This window comes from Boleophthalmus pectinirostris, unplaced genomic scaffold (assembly GCF_026225935.1).
Source record: "Boleophthalmus pectinirostris isolate CB_2022bp ecotype Guang Dong unplaced genomic scaffold, ASM2622593v1 HiC_scaffold_4, whole genome shotgun sequence".
NCBI lineage: Eukaryota > Metazoa > Chordata > Actinopteri > Gobiiformes > Gobiidae > Boleophthalmus > Boleophthalmus pectinirostris.
Genome location: NW_026571353.1, coordinates 27,437,825 through 27,454,622, shown reverse-complemented (window position 1 = coordinate 27,454,622; position 16,798 = coordinate 27,437,825). Strand labels below are relative to the sequence as shown.

Sequence of the window (16,798 nt, the reverse complement as noted above, 5' to 3'; positions counted from 1 at the left end):
GCCTCTTGCACAGTCTCCATGGATTCAAGAAAAACAAAGAGTTCAGTTCACGCAATCCGACAGTCCCTTGTGTTCACTCCCTCAAAGTGCTACAATCTGACACAGTGCATCTTTTCTTTTAAGGTTAATGTATATTGTGCAATGTCCCTGTCTCATAAATAAACTAAATAAGTAAATAAATAAAATAAATACGGGAAAAACAAACGGCTCATTTCACAAAATCCAACAGTCCATAATGTGTCCTTTGAACTGCACATGCTGCACTTCTTAGTTGGTCAAAATTCCCTGACAGACTGTTAAAAACCAAGCAAAAAAAATAAAAAGTCTCAAAATCAGCTCAATCACTCCGTTGCCATGGACCTGATTTTTTCTTTTTCTGAGCTTCTGAGATGTAGACAGAGTAATAATAAAAGGATTACTCAAATGTGTGAATGAAACAAAACACAACTCCAGGTATGTTTTTGATTAGATACAATATTGAAACAGCTCACAAGAGTCAACTTTGCGTACTATAGGACCTTTAAAATGTCCAAGATGTATTTTAACACTAAACAGCAAATGTATAAAAATAAAACAAGCAACTTTCCCAAATGTTATTTCAATGATCAATTGTCCGAGAGGGAGCTCAAAATGATTTCCTTTTCCCATCTGCGTCCATATTTTACTATGACATTCTGTGGGTTCGGCTAAATGAATGAATGAATCGATATTTGTCAATTACCTTCTGGGGGTTGAGTTTGCCCTGTACCACCTCCATGAAGTCTTCGTCGGACACAGTGAAGGTTACGTCGGCCTTTCCGCTGTAGGGCCCTTTGTGCACCGACCCACTGCCGCTCTTCAGATCAATGGCTGCAGACACAAGAGGAGCAGAGACACAATAAGTCAGGAGCATTTTAGGAAACATGGCCACTGTCGGGCTGCGTGCGAGACAATACAACACTGCAAGATCTCCATATATGTGTTATTCATGCTGTATATACTGTATGTGGATACATTCCCGTGGGGGGTGCGATGCTAACTGAGGCACTGCTCTGTCTGAGGCTTTGTTAGACTTTGAAGAAGAAAGAAAGAGCTGTCAAAAAGAGCTGACAAAGGCTATGTTCAGACTGCAGGGCTTAATGCTTGGATTTTCTTGTGAAATCTGATTATTTTGCGAGGTCGTTCACATTTCCAATTAAATGCGACTTGTATGTGATCAAGTGTGAACTTTAAATGCCCCAAAAGTGTCCCGCATGTGCATTGGAGGACAGGACGACGTCACACACAGCGGGTATGCTCAGTGTTTACGGAAGTTGCCTAAACATGGACGCAAGCATTGAGCACCTGGCGATTTTAAAGTTGCTGTTGTACCAGAGCCAGAACATGTACAACTTATGTGTTTTAAGGAAGAGATTGAAAAGGAGAAGGACGAGGTTTTTGGCCGTGGCTTTTGGTGGGACAGTGGCAGCAACGTCCGTAGAAAGGAACATGTGAGCGCAGAATCACAGCCAAGAGTGGTGGGATTGCGCTGCTCAGCTTCGCTGCTCAGCTTCGCTGCTTCACTGACACAGAGTTCAGACACAATTTTCATATGACGAGAAGAACGTTTGTGTACATTTGTGAGCGTGTAGGTGGGATGAATGCGACCTGGCCATTCAGACTGAAGTCGCATGTCAAAAGATCGGATATGTATCAGTTTTTGGACCTCATATCCAAGTGGCCTGGGTCACATTTAAAAAAAAATCTGATTTATGTTATTCAGACTGTCATTAAAAAAATCTGAAACAGGTTGCATAGGGGTGAAAAAATCCGATTTGGGTCACGTTCAGGCTACAGTCTGAAAGTAGGTTTAGTTAGAAATACGACAGGAGATAATTTGCGCTGTTAAACAAAACCTTCTCAAAAAACATTAGGCACAATCTCGCTACATTATCCAACAGTTTTTCAGCGAGTCTCACCTTTTTGTTGAACACATGTATTACTCACGGGCTCCTGAAAATGTTGTTGTTTGAATCCATTTTGTATTTTTTCCTTCAGTTTTCAGACAATCTAAAAAGTTTTTGGCAGTGTTTGCTAGTGTGTGCATTTTGTCACCATTGAAAAATCCCCCGTCTGAGTGACAGAACTTTGGGCAGCATAATTAGAGTGACCAGATTTTCAATATCAAAAACTGGGACAGCCCCGGGTGGTCATGGTTGGTAATAATAAAATTGTGAAATGAGTGCGTAATTACAGAAAATTGTTATGCACATGGCCCATTCATGACTTATTCAAGATAATAAGTGCATCAGTAGTCACATTTTCTTTGTGTTTTCTGTAATTATACCTAAACAAACACTTAAAACTAAAAAGTAGACAATTTATGCCTCTCTTTACTGTTGGCAGTGACATTTCTTGTATAAAACTGGGACAAATCACTGGTTTTGGATAAATCCACTGGGACAGGGGACACACAGCTCAAAACTGGGACTGTACTGGGTAAATAAGGACATCTGGTCACCCTAAGCGTAACATTTCTTTAATGTTTTTGGTAACTTTTGTCCATGGAGATATTTTTAACAGTCCCTTACTCATGTCCTTTGAACTGCAAATGCTTCACTTCTTACTTGGCTAAAATCCTATGAAATTAAGTTAAAAACTGCTCAAAAAACAAAAAGTTTCAAAATGCGTGTGATCCAGGTAGCCACAAAAGCAGCCAACCTCTCCACAGCCATTTAAAAGTTTAGCAGCTCTGTTTAAAATGTGGTTGTGGGCGGAGTTTAGGTGTTTAGTCCCACTTTAAGTTTTTAGTCTGCTTCTGCTCCTAATTTCTGTTGCAACACTGAAATTTCCTCGTTGTGGGAAAGCTTCTACACCAGGTGCTTTTGTATTCTCTGCTACCACTACTCATTCAGACCGGTGTTATTCTGTCATAAACACCTCCACTCCTCCTCTTCAGTTTAGCGTCTTGTTAGTTAAATGTCAATCAGGTTCACGGTCATTTCTCAGTTGAACACTTACAGCTGGTGTTTTTAAATGAACGCTTTTATGACCAGTGTAAATAAATCGCTCTAAAATAAATGGACTTCGAGTGCAGCCAGTGGGGTCATGTGAGGTGCTCTGAGGGATTCGCGAAGACTATAAACAAACAGAAGCGTGTTGACAGACAGATCCTGGGAACCTGCACGGCACAAAGTCAAGAGCCAATCTCCATTTTAATAGACTGTCCATCCAAGAGTCTCTTCTCTATTCGAAGACGTGGTCGAGACAAGACAACAGACCACAGACTGTATAAATGGACAGAGCTAACCTGCGAGTCGCCGCTTTCCAAATAGGAAGTGAGCATAGGCGTAATTCTGGCTACATCGAGTCTGGCTTCAATTCGCTTTCTATTAAAAAAGATATGAACACTAGAGATGCACGGATGGGCTATTTTGTCATCCGCAACTGCATCACAAAACTCATCATCCGTCCTCTATCCATTTGCACCCGCCCACTATCCGCCGACTGATCGCCGAGTTCAGATTTTTTATTTGAGTAATTAAGAGCGAAGTATAGTTCTGCATCGACTCAACACACACTTCCACCATCGCCTTGTCGCAGTTGTTTTTGATTAATGGATCTGCGTCGAGGTCTATGCGCCGCCAAGTAATTCACCGCCACAACACTAGAAGTAGGAATGGGCATGATTAGTCGACTAATCGATAACTGATCATTAAGAATTTCGTTGAATACGTTCATTTCTAATCGACAACCGAATGTAGGTTTCTGTGCATAGATATGAAGCTGCGTTTGACAGCGCAAACACTGGAGCTGTGGCCTCAGTCCTACGTTTGGGCTCTGGCACCTCCTTGGAGATCACTGTACCACTCAGTGTCCCAGTTTCGTCATGGTGCATGTTTACGCAGTATCCCGGTTACTGCAACATAAAGCGCTGCGCCAAACCTGCACACGTACAATCTTTGAAAACATCATGACACACAGAACAGACTCACCTTCAGCATCAACATCCCTCTGTCACAGAAAGAAAGACACCTATATTCCACTGAGATCGAGTCCTTTAGTCCGACAGAAGCTGAACCGCATCAGTGCACAACAGCGTTTTTTTTTTCTCTGCTTATGGAAATTAGGCATGCGGTTTTAAGTTTAGTTTCTTTGAGACTTGCGTAAAGCTGCATTAAACACATTCTAATCTCAAACGGGCTGATGTGGCTCTAGAATGGTTATGGTTTATATGTTGAAAAGTTGAGTTTATTTATGCAGATTAGTAATAGTAATAATGATGATGATACTTATTATATCAAAATGTTAATGATTAATAGAAAATCGTTAATTCTCCCGACGATCGATTAATACAATTTCATCAAATGCCCATCCCTAACTAAAAGGCATGGATATATGTCTATTCATATATATACCGTCTATGCGTATGACCTTCAGATGGATAATGTCTGAAAAGTTTAACATGAACCATCTCCAATGCGATCAAAGCACAGAACAGACTCACCATTAGCGGATCCCTGTGTCACAGAAAGAACACCTCTAACACTAATAACAGAGAAATCAGGTGCCTTCTTTCCCTGAGATTGGCTCTTTGGTTCCTCATGGTCAAAATTCCAAATATGGAACTGGACTCCAAATTCGTCACTGTAACTGCAAGCCTTGATGAGCTTTATTTGCCTGGAGCTGAATGCTATGGGTGACGTCAAACTCGCTTAGTCCACTTATTTACACAGCCAATGCTTAACGCCGAGGGATGAGATGATTGGCGGATTTACTGACGATCAATAATGAGGAGGGGACGCCATAATATACCTCCCACTCCCCCTGCTGTAAACATTTCACTTACTCCACTGCGCAGCATTCTGTCCGTCCTTGGTGATCTCCCATCCAAACACGGCGTTGACCTTTTTGACCAGCTCAGCGCCCATGTCTTTAATCCTGCGTCCAATCTCTGTAAATACCAGCTCGCTCTGCAGCCCCCCAGTCTGAAACAAAATATAACCAACACACTCTGAGTCTGTGGTCATTTTGTTGAACATCTTTACAGATCTCCAAGGAACAAGTGTTTGTACATGTATCAGTGCACTGTATAACTCTTAAGCTGTTAAAAATATACATTTGGTTAAATTAATATATTATAGATTTGTGTCCAGTTTAGTCCTGATGTAGACTTAGTTTGGTCCCGTTTTCATCCTGTACTGCTCCTGCTTTACTTCCTACTTTACACAAACTTTACTGCCACTTTACTCCGACTTTACTGCTGCTTTACTGCTGTTTTATTCCCGCTTTACTTGAGCTTTACTGCCACTTTACTGCTGCTTTACTTGAACTTTACTGCTGCTTTACTCCCGCTTTATTTGAGCTGTACTTGAGCTTTACTGGCGCTTTACTCGAACTTTAGTGGCGCTTTACTCGAACTTTACTGGCGCTTTACTCGAACTTTACTGCCGCTTTACTGCCGCTTTATTTGAGTTGTACTTGAGCTTTACTGCAGTTTTACTCCCGCTTTATTTGAGCTTTACTTCCCCTTTACTGCAGATTTACTCAAACTTTACTGCTGCGTTACTGCCGCTTTACTCCAGCTTTACTTGAGTTTTACTGGCGCTTTACTCGAAATTCACTGCCGCTTTACTGGAACTGTACTGCCGCTTTAGTCCCTCCCACTTTAGTCCCTCCCACTTTAGTCCCGGTCTAGTCCCGGTCTAGTCCCAGTCTAGTTCTGTTATTTCTTGCTCTAGTCCTGCTCTAGTCCCAGTTTATTCCCACTTTTAATGTGGCGTCTGCGAGTGAACGCCAAGTGAATCCCAAGTCTAAAGCCAAATTAAAAGTGGTTGCCAACCCAACATTGGCTCATATACAACTCAATTAGTGAACAAATAAACTACATTACAGAAATAGATTTTCATTTTAGTTACTTTGGGGAGATTTTCCAGTGCTTCGTCTTTTGCTGGGTGTAAATCCACATATGCCCCGGAGAGCACCACAGCATCAGTCTCTTTCACCTGAAAAAGGATAGATCAAGCGGTTTAAAATGACAACAAAAAAAAAGACTAATAAACGTACTGTCTGATTCTTAGATACAAACTTTGCACTGGAGATGAATTCTGTTTCCCTCTTTCCACATCTCTGTCTGGAGGGACTGTCCTGGCAGCACTGGTTTCACAAAACGCACCTGAACAACAAGACAAGACAAGACAAGATGATGCAGAAAGCGTTGTATATATTTGTGCAGTTAGGAAGTCTTCGGTTGTAGATCTTGTTTTAAAGTCACCATTTTGTGTTGTCGAGAATATGGACTGTTATTGGATGTTAAATAGTGTGTTAAAACTTAAATTTATGGACCACATGGCAAATTTGTAGTAAAAGGCATATTAGATATTTGTAAAGTACTTATTGATGCTTAATTTATTGCCATATATTATTGATACTTACTTACAGCTCATTGGCATAATTATGAATGGATGCCACTATAAGGCTAGGCAAGGCAAGTTTATTTGTACAGCACAATTCGTACACAAAGTAATAAGTGCTTTACAGAATAAGAAATACATTAACATCAAAATACATACAAAGCAAAACATAAATGATGATCATAAAATCAAAGCGAGAGAGAGAGAGAGAGAGAGATTAAAACAGAAGAGAGTGTGGAATGAAAACCTTTCAGTTGTGTGCACAGCTGAACAGAACTGTTTTGAGCCTGGATTTAAACAGAGGCCTTCAAGAAGTCTGTTCCAGGTTTTAGCTGCATGAATCTGAAACGTTGACTCCCTGTGTTTAGTCCTGACTCTGAGCACCAGCTGTACATAAACTACTGTGATTATAATATATTTATAAATAAGCAATTACTTCCGGTATGTACTAAAGTGTTTTGGCTGCAATAATATTTAAAGGGCCCATATTACGCTATTTTCTGATCTATGTTATAATGATGTTTCCTCATCAAAAACTCCAAACACTTTCACTAGAATCATTTGAATTATTTCAGCCCTGGAATTGCCAATCTACTGAACTAAAGGTAAAGATGGATGATGGAACACAGCATTTTGAGCTTTGGAGATGTAGGCAGACCTGTAATAAAGGATTACTCAAACATGTGTGAATGAAACAAAACACAACTCCTGTTATGTTTTTAATGAAGAAACAACATTTTAACATGGCTGAAAGCTCACAAGAGTCAATTTTGTGTAATACAGAACCTTTAAAACTCTATCAAGTTTATTTCAGTTGTTCAGCCTCAATAACTCATTTTTATTATGAAAGTTAAATGAGTTAGTTTCTGTCTAAATAAATAAAAAAAGCTACTACTACTACTGTTTTGGAAGACATCACAAGATTAATTTGATCTATAATTAATCGAGCCAATGTCAACCAATATCAGAGCAAAGACTGAAACTAGATATTCCTACACTTTACCTTGTACACTTTTTGACCAGTATCACAGTGTCTTTCTAATGATGGCACAAATATAACACATTTTGAAGTCTGATAAACATATAATATAAACGATAAACAATAATACTGAAACAAATTTACGCAACAGATAAAATACCCCTTAAGTAGAAATATGCCCCCAAAAATATTCTAAATGTAAAATATGGTTCAAAAACACAGACTGCATTAAATCTATAGCAGAATGAAACACTTTAATACTTAGTTTGTATCAATAATGAGTCATAGAAGTTATTTATTCAACCTTCTTCAGCTCAAATCTAATTGTGAAACAGAAAAATATTAAAGATCCCCACTAGCACAAAGAAGAAGTCCACACAGTAAATACAGACTCCCAAAAATGATTGTTCCATCCATCATGCAGTGAACAATAAGTTGATATAGTAATTATCATGACGGGCCTAGGCAAGACAAAATTGCTTTTTGTACATTTTTGTTGTAATTTTGCAATTTCAAGGGCATAGGTTCTGAATAATGTTTTCGTTCAATATTTGTGGTTTTACCTTTTGGGCATTTCTTATCAAAAAAATACCATGTGATCAAAATGAAAATCTGTCTCTTGCGGACTATTACATCACATCAGAAGACCAGTTAATATATTATTCAAAAAGAACAAAAATACATCTAAAATTTATTTTATTACTTATTCCTGCATGTGGTCTGCTAAGCTCGCTCACTACTGCAACTATTGACCTAAAATGACTACCGTACTTTGGACCACATCTTTCAAATGTAAATATATGAAATCCAAAGTGGCCATATGTTAAATACAAACAAACACTGCACCAGGAAAGCGGCTGAATTTCTGTTCGAACTTGCATCACCCTCCATTTTTCCTTTTGTGTGGAGAAATTTAATAGACTCATGACTCATCTAAGCTTTTAATTCAATTCAAAAGAAACCCGAAGGAGCAACTATTGACCGCACGGTTTGTGAAAAAGATGAGGTCATATGAATATACGCACCTTGATGGCTTTAAATCTGGTGGGGTCATTGTCGGCGTACTGCTTCAGGACATGTCTGGCCGCGAATCCGAAGGAGCAGAGACCGTGAAGAATGGGCTGCTTGAAACCTGACCAAAGAGCATACTTCAGCACCGCACGATAAAATATACAAAAGATCAAAACATCATTTGACACAAAATTCCCAATAGATAGATGGAGGAAAGAAGTGGTTTTCAAAGTTTACATGTGGCAGTAAACTATAATAATCTTAATAGTCCTGTACAGATTTTTTTTTTTTTTCATTTGAGCAAAATTTGTCTTGCCCCTGGACATCAACATTCCCTGGGTGTGATGCAAACTGTTGGCACCGCTCTATCTGAAGCTCTCTTACTGAAGTTAGACTTTAATCTGCGCTTTTTTAACACAACCTGACCAGAAAGAACTGACTTATTTGGAGCTACAACAGATCTACTACAGATTACAAGGGCCTTTAAAAATATAAAAATTTTGACTATATGTATTATAGATATAGCTGACTCAAATAGCATGACATTTCATTGACAAAAACTTAACTAAAATAAGGATGGGTTCACAATTTTGGTCCTGGTTTAAGCCCAGTTCTGCCCTGATTTATAGGGATGTAATGATTAATATTTTGTGGACAAAACTGTTAATATGCCATTTTTTCCTCTTAAAATGCCTTGACAAGACTTAATCTAAAGAACTAAGACTTAAAAGTGCGTGTTTAGAACTGTTATTTCTTCTTGTAGTCTGCACTGAAATGGAGCAAAGGATCATGGTCTATGTAGTTCCCTCCATAAGACTTGTAATTCGATATATTGTGATGGTCCACGATATTATTGTGAGAAATTTGATGATACGATATCACAATATTTCAGTTACTGTTACATTCCTACTGATTTATATACTTTAATTGATCCTGTTCTAGTCCTGGTTTGGTTCTGGTCTAGTTCTGGTTTCGATCTGCCTTTAGTCTAGGATTAATGTGGTCTATGCAACTGATCGCATCCAAAGACTAAAACTAAAGATCGGCTGATATGTGTTTTTGGTTTTTTTTTCTAACTAAAACAAAATTAAATTGGTTGCGAAATCAACACTGGCTCACATACAGCCCCTTCAAGAACAAATAAACTACATGATGGAAAAATACAGTAGGTTTAAAAGATTTTTGATAGAATGACTCACCTCCCATTGCAGCAAAACTTGGGTCTATGTGAAGAGGGTTCCAGTCACCACTTAGACGGTACAAGGCTGCCTACGTCCACAGAGATACAAGCTTTGTTTAGACATGGATAATTCATAAGATTACTCACAGCACATTAAAATATTATGAAGGTAAAACACGATGATCACTTCTCGAATGTCTCTTAAAAGACTCTTTGCAATGCATTTTTTTTGTATAGGGTTTATAGTCCCATACTATAAACCCTATACAATATATTGGGGTTTGATGCTAACTAGAGGTACTGCTCTGTCTGAAGCTCTGTCAATCAAATTAGACTTTTATCAGAGTTTTGTTTTAACACAATCTGACCTGAAAGAGCTGATTTAACTGAAACTACAACAGGTGAGATGGGACAGTTTTTTAGTTTTTCACACTCACCATTTTTGTTGAAAACCAAACACCTAAGCAGAACATTCCACCATAGAGATACATGTAGAACGTCCCCAGCGCGATGCCACGGTATCAGTTGTTCATTCTCTTGGCTTGACAGGGGTTACGTTTACATGGAGACCAAAAATCTGATCATAATCTATTTTCTGGAGTTTTCAGGTTATGGAAATTTAATGTAAACAACCAAATCTGATGTAATTAATCAGTTTTGTTTTTGTTTATTGTTTCTTTTTCTGATTAAAACCATAATTGATAACATTCTCCATGGAGATCGATACATTTTATGCCATGCTGTGTAAGATCGTAGCCAAACATGAGTCAGGTTTGTGGAGGTACAAGCCTGCTCAGAGTAACATGAATGATGTTTGTATTTTAGTTTATTTTTTGGCTAAAACGTTGGCGGTGGGGCTTTAAAGTCGTTTTCTATTTGCTGTGTCAAAGAGTCAGCTCTCCAAATGAGACATACTGCTAAATATTTTATCTGTAATATTTGAGTATGTTTTCGCCGTGAGCGTTCAGACGGCAGACCAACTGTCCAGAGCATCCACCTACATATTATCAGTGTGTTATTCTGCGGGCACACACACCCACACAAACACACACACTCACTTGGTCTCTGGTGGTGGAGTCGATCATCACAGCATCTGGAGCGCGTTTGGGCGGATCCACAAGGGGCTGAGGAGGACAGGGTAAAGAAACACATTCAAACTAGTGCATAAACAAAAGGGCTTTGAGAATTTACATAAATAAACAACTGTATTTTCATCTAACATGGGATTTGATTTCCAATTATTGTTTGATTAACAGTTATATAGCATTATAAAACATGTCCAGGAGCAATAACAGGACTGAAATATGAACTACTAACACTTAATTTTTAACCATGATATAACAATCTTTCCTCACCATTAGTTAACTCAGAGTTGTATGCTGATTGACTCCTGCATGTTTGAGTAATCCTGGATTGTCCTGTAGTCAAGGCTTGAGCGTTGAGAAAATGTCTGTTTTCACCTACCTCCTAACTCCGCCCACTGCTCTTTATCTAATCAGTTTTGAAATCAGTGGACCATATACTGCAGCCCTACTTCAGGTTTATAGAACATTAGACCCTAGAGAGATGTGATCATTTGTTTTTTGTAAAGAAAAAGCAATTCACTGATTTCCTATTTAAATTGCAATTTCGATTCACTAATGATTAACAGCCCGTATTACACAATCTTCTGATCTTTGTTGTTGTTTCCTCATCACAAATATACCTGGAGTTGTGTTTTCTTTCATTCACACATATTTAAACACACAAATCCTGCATATTTAGGCTGGGTTCTCCTCTCTATCTGAAAACACTCATGTCATGTGGTAATACAGGATGTGCTCCACTGTGTTTTTAAGCTCCATACATCTTAACTAGAACGGACTTTCCAATCTCTACTGAACTAAATGTAAAAGGTAGCTGTTAACTTGAAAACTACAACTACATGACATTACAAAGTAGGACAGAGCATTTGAGCTTTGGAGATGTAGACAAACACATGTAATGAATGAAACAACACAGCTCCTTGTATGTTTTTGAGGAGGTAACGACATGATAACATGACTAAACGTCCATGTCAGAAAGTTTTCCATAATATAGGCGCAATTCTAACAGCGGTGTAATTCTAAGCAATCTGTATGTTACTGTTTAGGCTTACTTTGGCTTTATCCGAGCTCCTCTTTCCTCCAAAGCCTCCAGCTCCGACCACAAAGACAGAAAACTGGTTGAAGCAAATGAGTTCATCTCCACTGTACGCATTTACTGCAGAGAGGGGAGAAATATACCACAGTGTGTCTTATGGTTCAGCATTTTCTAAAAATTGAAAGGGGGGGGCCTTTAAAACAATTTACTGTTGTTGAAAGAAATTAACCACACATCCACAGTGTTAAACTCACAAATAGGCCTTTATTAATCTTAGGGTATGGAGTCTTTCCCATGACAGCAACTACACAGCCAGAAAACTCACCGTCCAACAGAATCACAGCACCAGATCCTTTGTCCAACACATCAGCTACAGTTGTGTGAATGGTCAAAGTCCCTGTAAAAGAGTTAATGGTAAAATCATATTGGCCTAATATTGAGGGCTAATAATTTGCATCTCTAAACACCAGAACTACAAAGGTCCTGTGCTTTCTGATCAAAGCATTATTGTGGTTTCAGGTGTTATGACTCAGGATGCACCAAACCTATTTACACAGAAGTCAAAAAGCTTACAAAAGTTTAAAGTGGAACTAAACACATCAACTCTGCCCAAAACCACATTTTAAATAGAGCTGCTGAACTGCGCAGTGCCTAGAGGACTAAAGGGGGGAGTGAGGGGGAGTGAGGGGGTAGGAGGGGGCAGGTCTGGGGGTATAAGGAACAGTGTGATTGGTCTAACAGGTAACCACTTCAAACTCTGCCTCTGCACTAGGTGATTATTATCAGTAAAATCTGGCAATAATCAAGGCAGTCTTTAGTGATGTCACCAACTACTTGGAACTGCAGATGTCATTGAAGGCAGTAGTCGGTGTTTGACTAAGATCCTGTTTATATAAAAACGCTTGCGGGTAAAAATTACAAAATATTTTATCGGAAGTGCCGTTTCGTTTAGATGGTGAAGGTGTTTCTGGGGCTTTAAAAACGCAAAAATCTGAAACCACCCTCCAGAGTGGAAAAGTTGAATATGCTCCGCTGTAGCATTTCTGTCTACACTGCCCAAGATGCCAAACTCTGGTCAGATCTGCTCACGTCGCGTACGCGTTTTAATCACATACATCACCACCTAGCGTCACCACCTGGCCGCCTGACATGAGTACCCAATTGAATTCCACACACTTTTGCGTCACTTTATGCACGCAGATTTCCTCCCAAAAACGCTTGTCTAAACACAAAATAAAAAGTGAAGATGCGACACCACATTTGCGTCTTCTGTTCAGACCGTCATCAGAAACGTAGTCTGAGAAAGCAGTATATTTACCCAGTTTGGATTAAAATGGTAGATAATGCTATTACAGATTGAGTGTCTAGTTCCTCTGTAAACACTTTTAATTTTGATTAGTGTTCACTTAATTAAAATTCATTTTTAGTGTTCATTTAATTAAAAATTTCAAAACCTTCTCCTGTGCTCAAAAACTAATGAACAAACAACTGCAGGTGGGCCCTTGAAGTGTGCAACCACTCACCACAAAACAAACCCTATTACTTAAGGTAAAGCTACATAAAGGTGCACCTGCCCCTAAGACACTGTACTTTACTACTTTAAAATGGCTTCCCAGAGACATAAAAGAGAATCTAATTAGATTATTTGGTGTCTACTGAACTTTGACTGGTCCCAGCTGTAACATAAAGACCTGAATGAATCGTTGAGAGTTAAGAGAAAAAGAGAATACCTGATGTTGGGAGCGGTTTCAACAGCTCCAAGTACTGCTCTCCATGTAAAACCTGACCAACAGAACAGCACACATTTGGGTAAGACTTTATAATAAGAAAAGTTAAGATAAAATATGCCTTTATTAATTAATAACTACACCTTAATTAGACTAAATAAATCATGAACAAAGGCAAAAAATATTACAGATACCACCAATATCAACATTAGCACAGAAAAATATTGTCCTGTCCAAGTCATGTCCATAAAATCGTTGAGGAAAAATCCTACACATTCTACATTAAAGGGACTATTTAAGCTATTTTCTGATCTGTGTTATAATATTGTGATCCTTGTCAAAAACACTACATGCTCACAGGAGTCAATTTGGCATCTCATATTTTCCTGCACAGTGTTGTATTTTATTATCTTTATAACTTTTGTATCTTAACTCACTCAAAATTATTCCTAATATCCTAGTTAAAATAGACAAAATTAAATCTAATAGTTATTTATCTTATGTTTTGACTTTCTATGCTTTGTTATTGAACTTTGTGTTGGAATTTTCACATTGTAGGACAAATATACGTTCACTTATATTATAATAGTACATAAAGATAAACAAATTAATTTGAGATGCAACACATTTGGCATTTGTGAACAACTATTACATGGTGCATGATTTGAGAAAAATATCCCAATTAATTTAGGCTTTTTGTAAGAATTGCAATTTGTTTTAATAATAGGATTCTGTTCAAAGGTCACGTCCAGAAGAATTGACAAAAAGACAAAAGTATAAACTGACAAACTGATACAAGAATCACATTTCAGAACATGTTTGTACAGATCTAAATTCTACGGATAGCAGTTTTCAAGCAGGAAATTATTTTCAAACAAAGATTATAGCCTTTGTGATTTGTTAATTGTGCGCGTTCAAACTGCAATTAATCATTTTGAGTAATATTTGATTTTCACCTGTGTTAGGTCCATGTTGAGTCCAGGCACTGAAACCAAACCTCCTCCCATCAGTGCATCTTGGGACACGATGACTCCAAATGTCGGGAGACAGCTAAACTCTGGATGATTCTCATACAAAAACCTGCACAGAAACGTAATCTCCCATGAACTAAAAAAGTCCAGTTTTGATAAAGAGGCTAACCAGATGAAGTCTTGTAAAAATAGCAGCACAGATGGCTACACAGATCTTTTGCGTGTAAGCTTGGATAGCTCCCCATTGTTTAATCCCCTCAGTGCAGGTCAAGGCAAAACTACAGCTATTACCATCACTTACAGTTCAATTTCACACTGTTTGCTTTGGAGCAGCCCGAGGGGGGTTTTCTGTGATAAATAAGTGCGCGTTCATATTACCTGAGAGAGTCGGGGTCTTTGGTGGACATGCCCACTCCCAGAGCGTACAGGATACACTGTGTGTGGTTGTACGTGAACTGGGATGGAGCCAGTTTATGTCCCACTGCAGAAAGCTGGGGAGAGAGGAAAGAGTTAGCCAGGCCTGTCAGAGTAACACATTTGAAACATGATATATTGCAACAGATAAATATCAGTAAAGATTGAGTGACATGGATATTTTTATGGCTGTTGCTGACACCTATTATTTAGAATACAGTGCAACCGATGGCTGATAAGCTCTGCCTAGATTTTGTGGGTCAATTTTTATTATTTTCTCAAATTATGCAATTTAAATTTAGTACAAAATCACCTACAGTCCCTTTTTTTTGCTGTTTTCTCTTCATGTTCAAGTGTTAAAATAAAATTTTGTGTGCATTTTTAAGCAGCAGATTGACCAAAATAAACTATATGCATGTACTGGAGATTTAAGGCCAATAGCTACAAAAAAAAAAAAAAAAAAAAATCCAAATATCAACCCGATGTGTCAATCTGAAATCACTGACACAATAAAGCAGGACAATTACAGTAAACTATTTTAAATACATACAGAATCAGTCTGAGGTGCAAAAGTTCCACAGCAGAATAAACCATTAGTGAGAGAAGTCACTTGATCAACCCTCAACAGCTCAAATCTTGCCTTATTACATGCAAAATTACAAAAAGCTAAAACCTCCCCACTATGGCAAATAAAATGTACATGTGATATATATTGAGTCTTAAAATATAATCTACCAGCTTTGATCTATTTAAGTGGATATGTTGTTTATCGTGACAGGCCTAGGGTTAGAAATACAAAATGGTTACTAGTATTATCTATTTTATTCTTAATACTGTGGTTCTTGTTTGTTTTTTTCACTGTAGAGCACAGAGACTACGGAGTTTTGTATGAAAGATGTTATGAATAAAGATGCCTTGCTTTGAATTACAAACAAACTGAGAAGAAAAATATTACCATAGCAAAATCATATTCTCAAGACACAATTTTTTTAGGAAAGACAACAAAAACTTAAATTAGAGACACATTTTTAATGAATTCATATTAAAATATTTCAACACATGATCCTTTAAAACATTTTGGTGTAATTTTTGCAGAAAACTTTGTTACTAACCATTCTTTTTTTATACTGGAATTTCATACCTTGCAAAGGGACTATGTTTCGTAATAAGTCTGACAGATGGCACATTTACAAATATATTTCTTTATGTATATAACTGTGTGAATTTGTGTAATGCACTATGTTTGACTGTGTTGTATTTAAAGCAAACCTATTATGCAAAATTGACTTTTCAGAGCTTTGAACCATGTTTTAGATGTTTCCCCTCACCATTTACTCACAAAAAGTTGTAATTGGAGTGATTCGTGCATGTTTGAGTCATCTTCAATCACTTATTTTCAAGATGCCATTTGCCACTTGTTACTGCCCCATGCTTTCAGTTTTAATTTGTTTTGTGTGCTTTAATTTGTTTTTCTGGCATCCCTTGATTCCTGCTGTGGGGGCCCTGGTCCGTTATTGGTGGGGCACTTCTACACTTGCCAATCCTGCCTCCCCTCCAGCCTCCTCCCCCAATTTAAGGAAATTGCCAGCACCTGTTCGGGGCTGCTGGCCTTGGTGACGAGTCTGCCATTTTGTGTTCATGTATGTCTAGTTCTGTAGTTTAGTTCTGTTTTGTGCCTTTTTTAAATTTGGTCACTTGATTCTGTTTTTGAGTTTATGTGGTTTACTTTGGGGCACTTGTGTTTTAGTTTTGTGCATGTCCCTTAATTTAGCCTCGTTTTTGTGTGACCCGTTTTGTGACATGTTACACGCAGGCACATTAATTCGGATTATTAGTTGTTTTTTGTTTCCTTTTGTAGTAAGTGTAATTAGTCCTTTTTGGTATAGCTTTTGTTTATGGTTTATTTTTGTGTGGCTGTGCGGAGCCTATAAATACGGCTGGTTGCCCATGGCGCGCTCTCTCTCTGCTCCTCCGCTCAGTGCGCCTAGCTCCGCCCAGCTCCGCTCACCTTGCGCGCTCCAGCC

General features: G+C 38.2%; 1 protein-coding gene across 1 annotated transcript in view; it reads right to left on the bottom strand.

Annotated features, from left to right (window-relative positions):
* hsd17b4 (hydroxysteroid (17-beta) dehydrogenase 4) overlaps positions 1–16,798 on the bottom strand; it is a 52,154-nt gene that overhangs the window by 5,258 nt on the left and 30,098 nt on the right. The window contains exons 13-24 of the mRNA XM_020932320.2: positions 14,739–14,851; positions 14,346–14,469; positions 13,393–13,444; positions 11,988–12,059; positions 11,679–11,782; positions 10,600–10,665; positions 9,561–9,630; positions 8,376–8,482; positions 6,047–6,133; positions 5,877–5,963; positions 4,808–4,946; positions 722–849 (exon numbers count right to left, since the gene is read on the bottom strand). Coding sequence (XP_020787979.2) covers positions 722–849; positions 4,808–4,946; positions 5,877–5,963; positions 6,047–6,133; positions 8,376–8,482; positions 9,561–9,630; positions 10,600–10,665; positions 11,679–11,782; positions 11,988–12,059; positions 13,393–13,444; positions 14,346–14,469; positions 14,739–14,851 — 1,149 coding nt within the window. The remainder of the gene's footprint in view (positions 1–721; positions 850–4,807; positions 4,947–5,876; positions 5,964–6,046; positions 6,134–8,375; positions 8,483–9,560; positions 9,631–10,599; positions 10,666–11,678; positions 11,783–11,987; positions 12,060–13,392; positions 13,445–14,345; positions 14,470–14,738; positions 14,852–16,798) is intronic.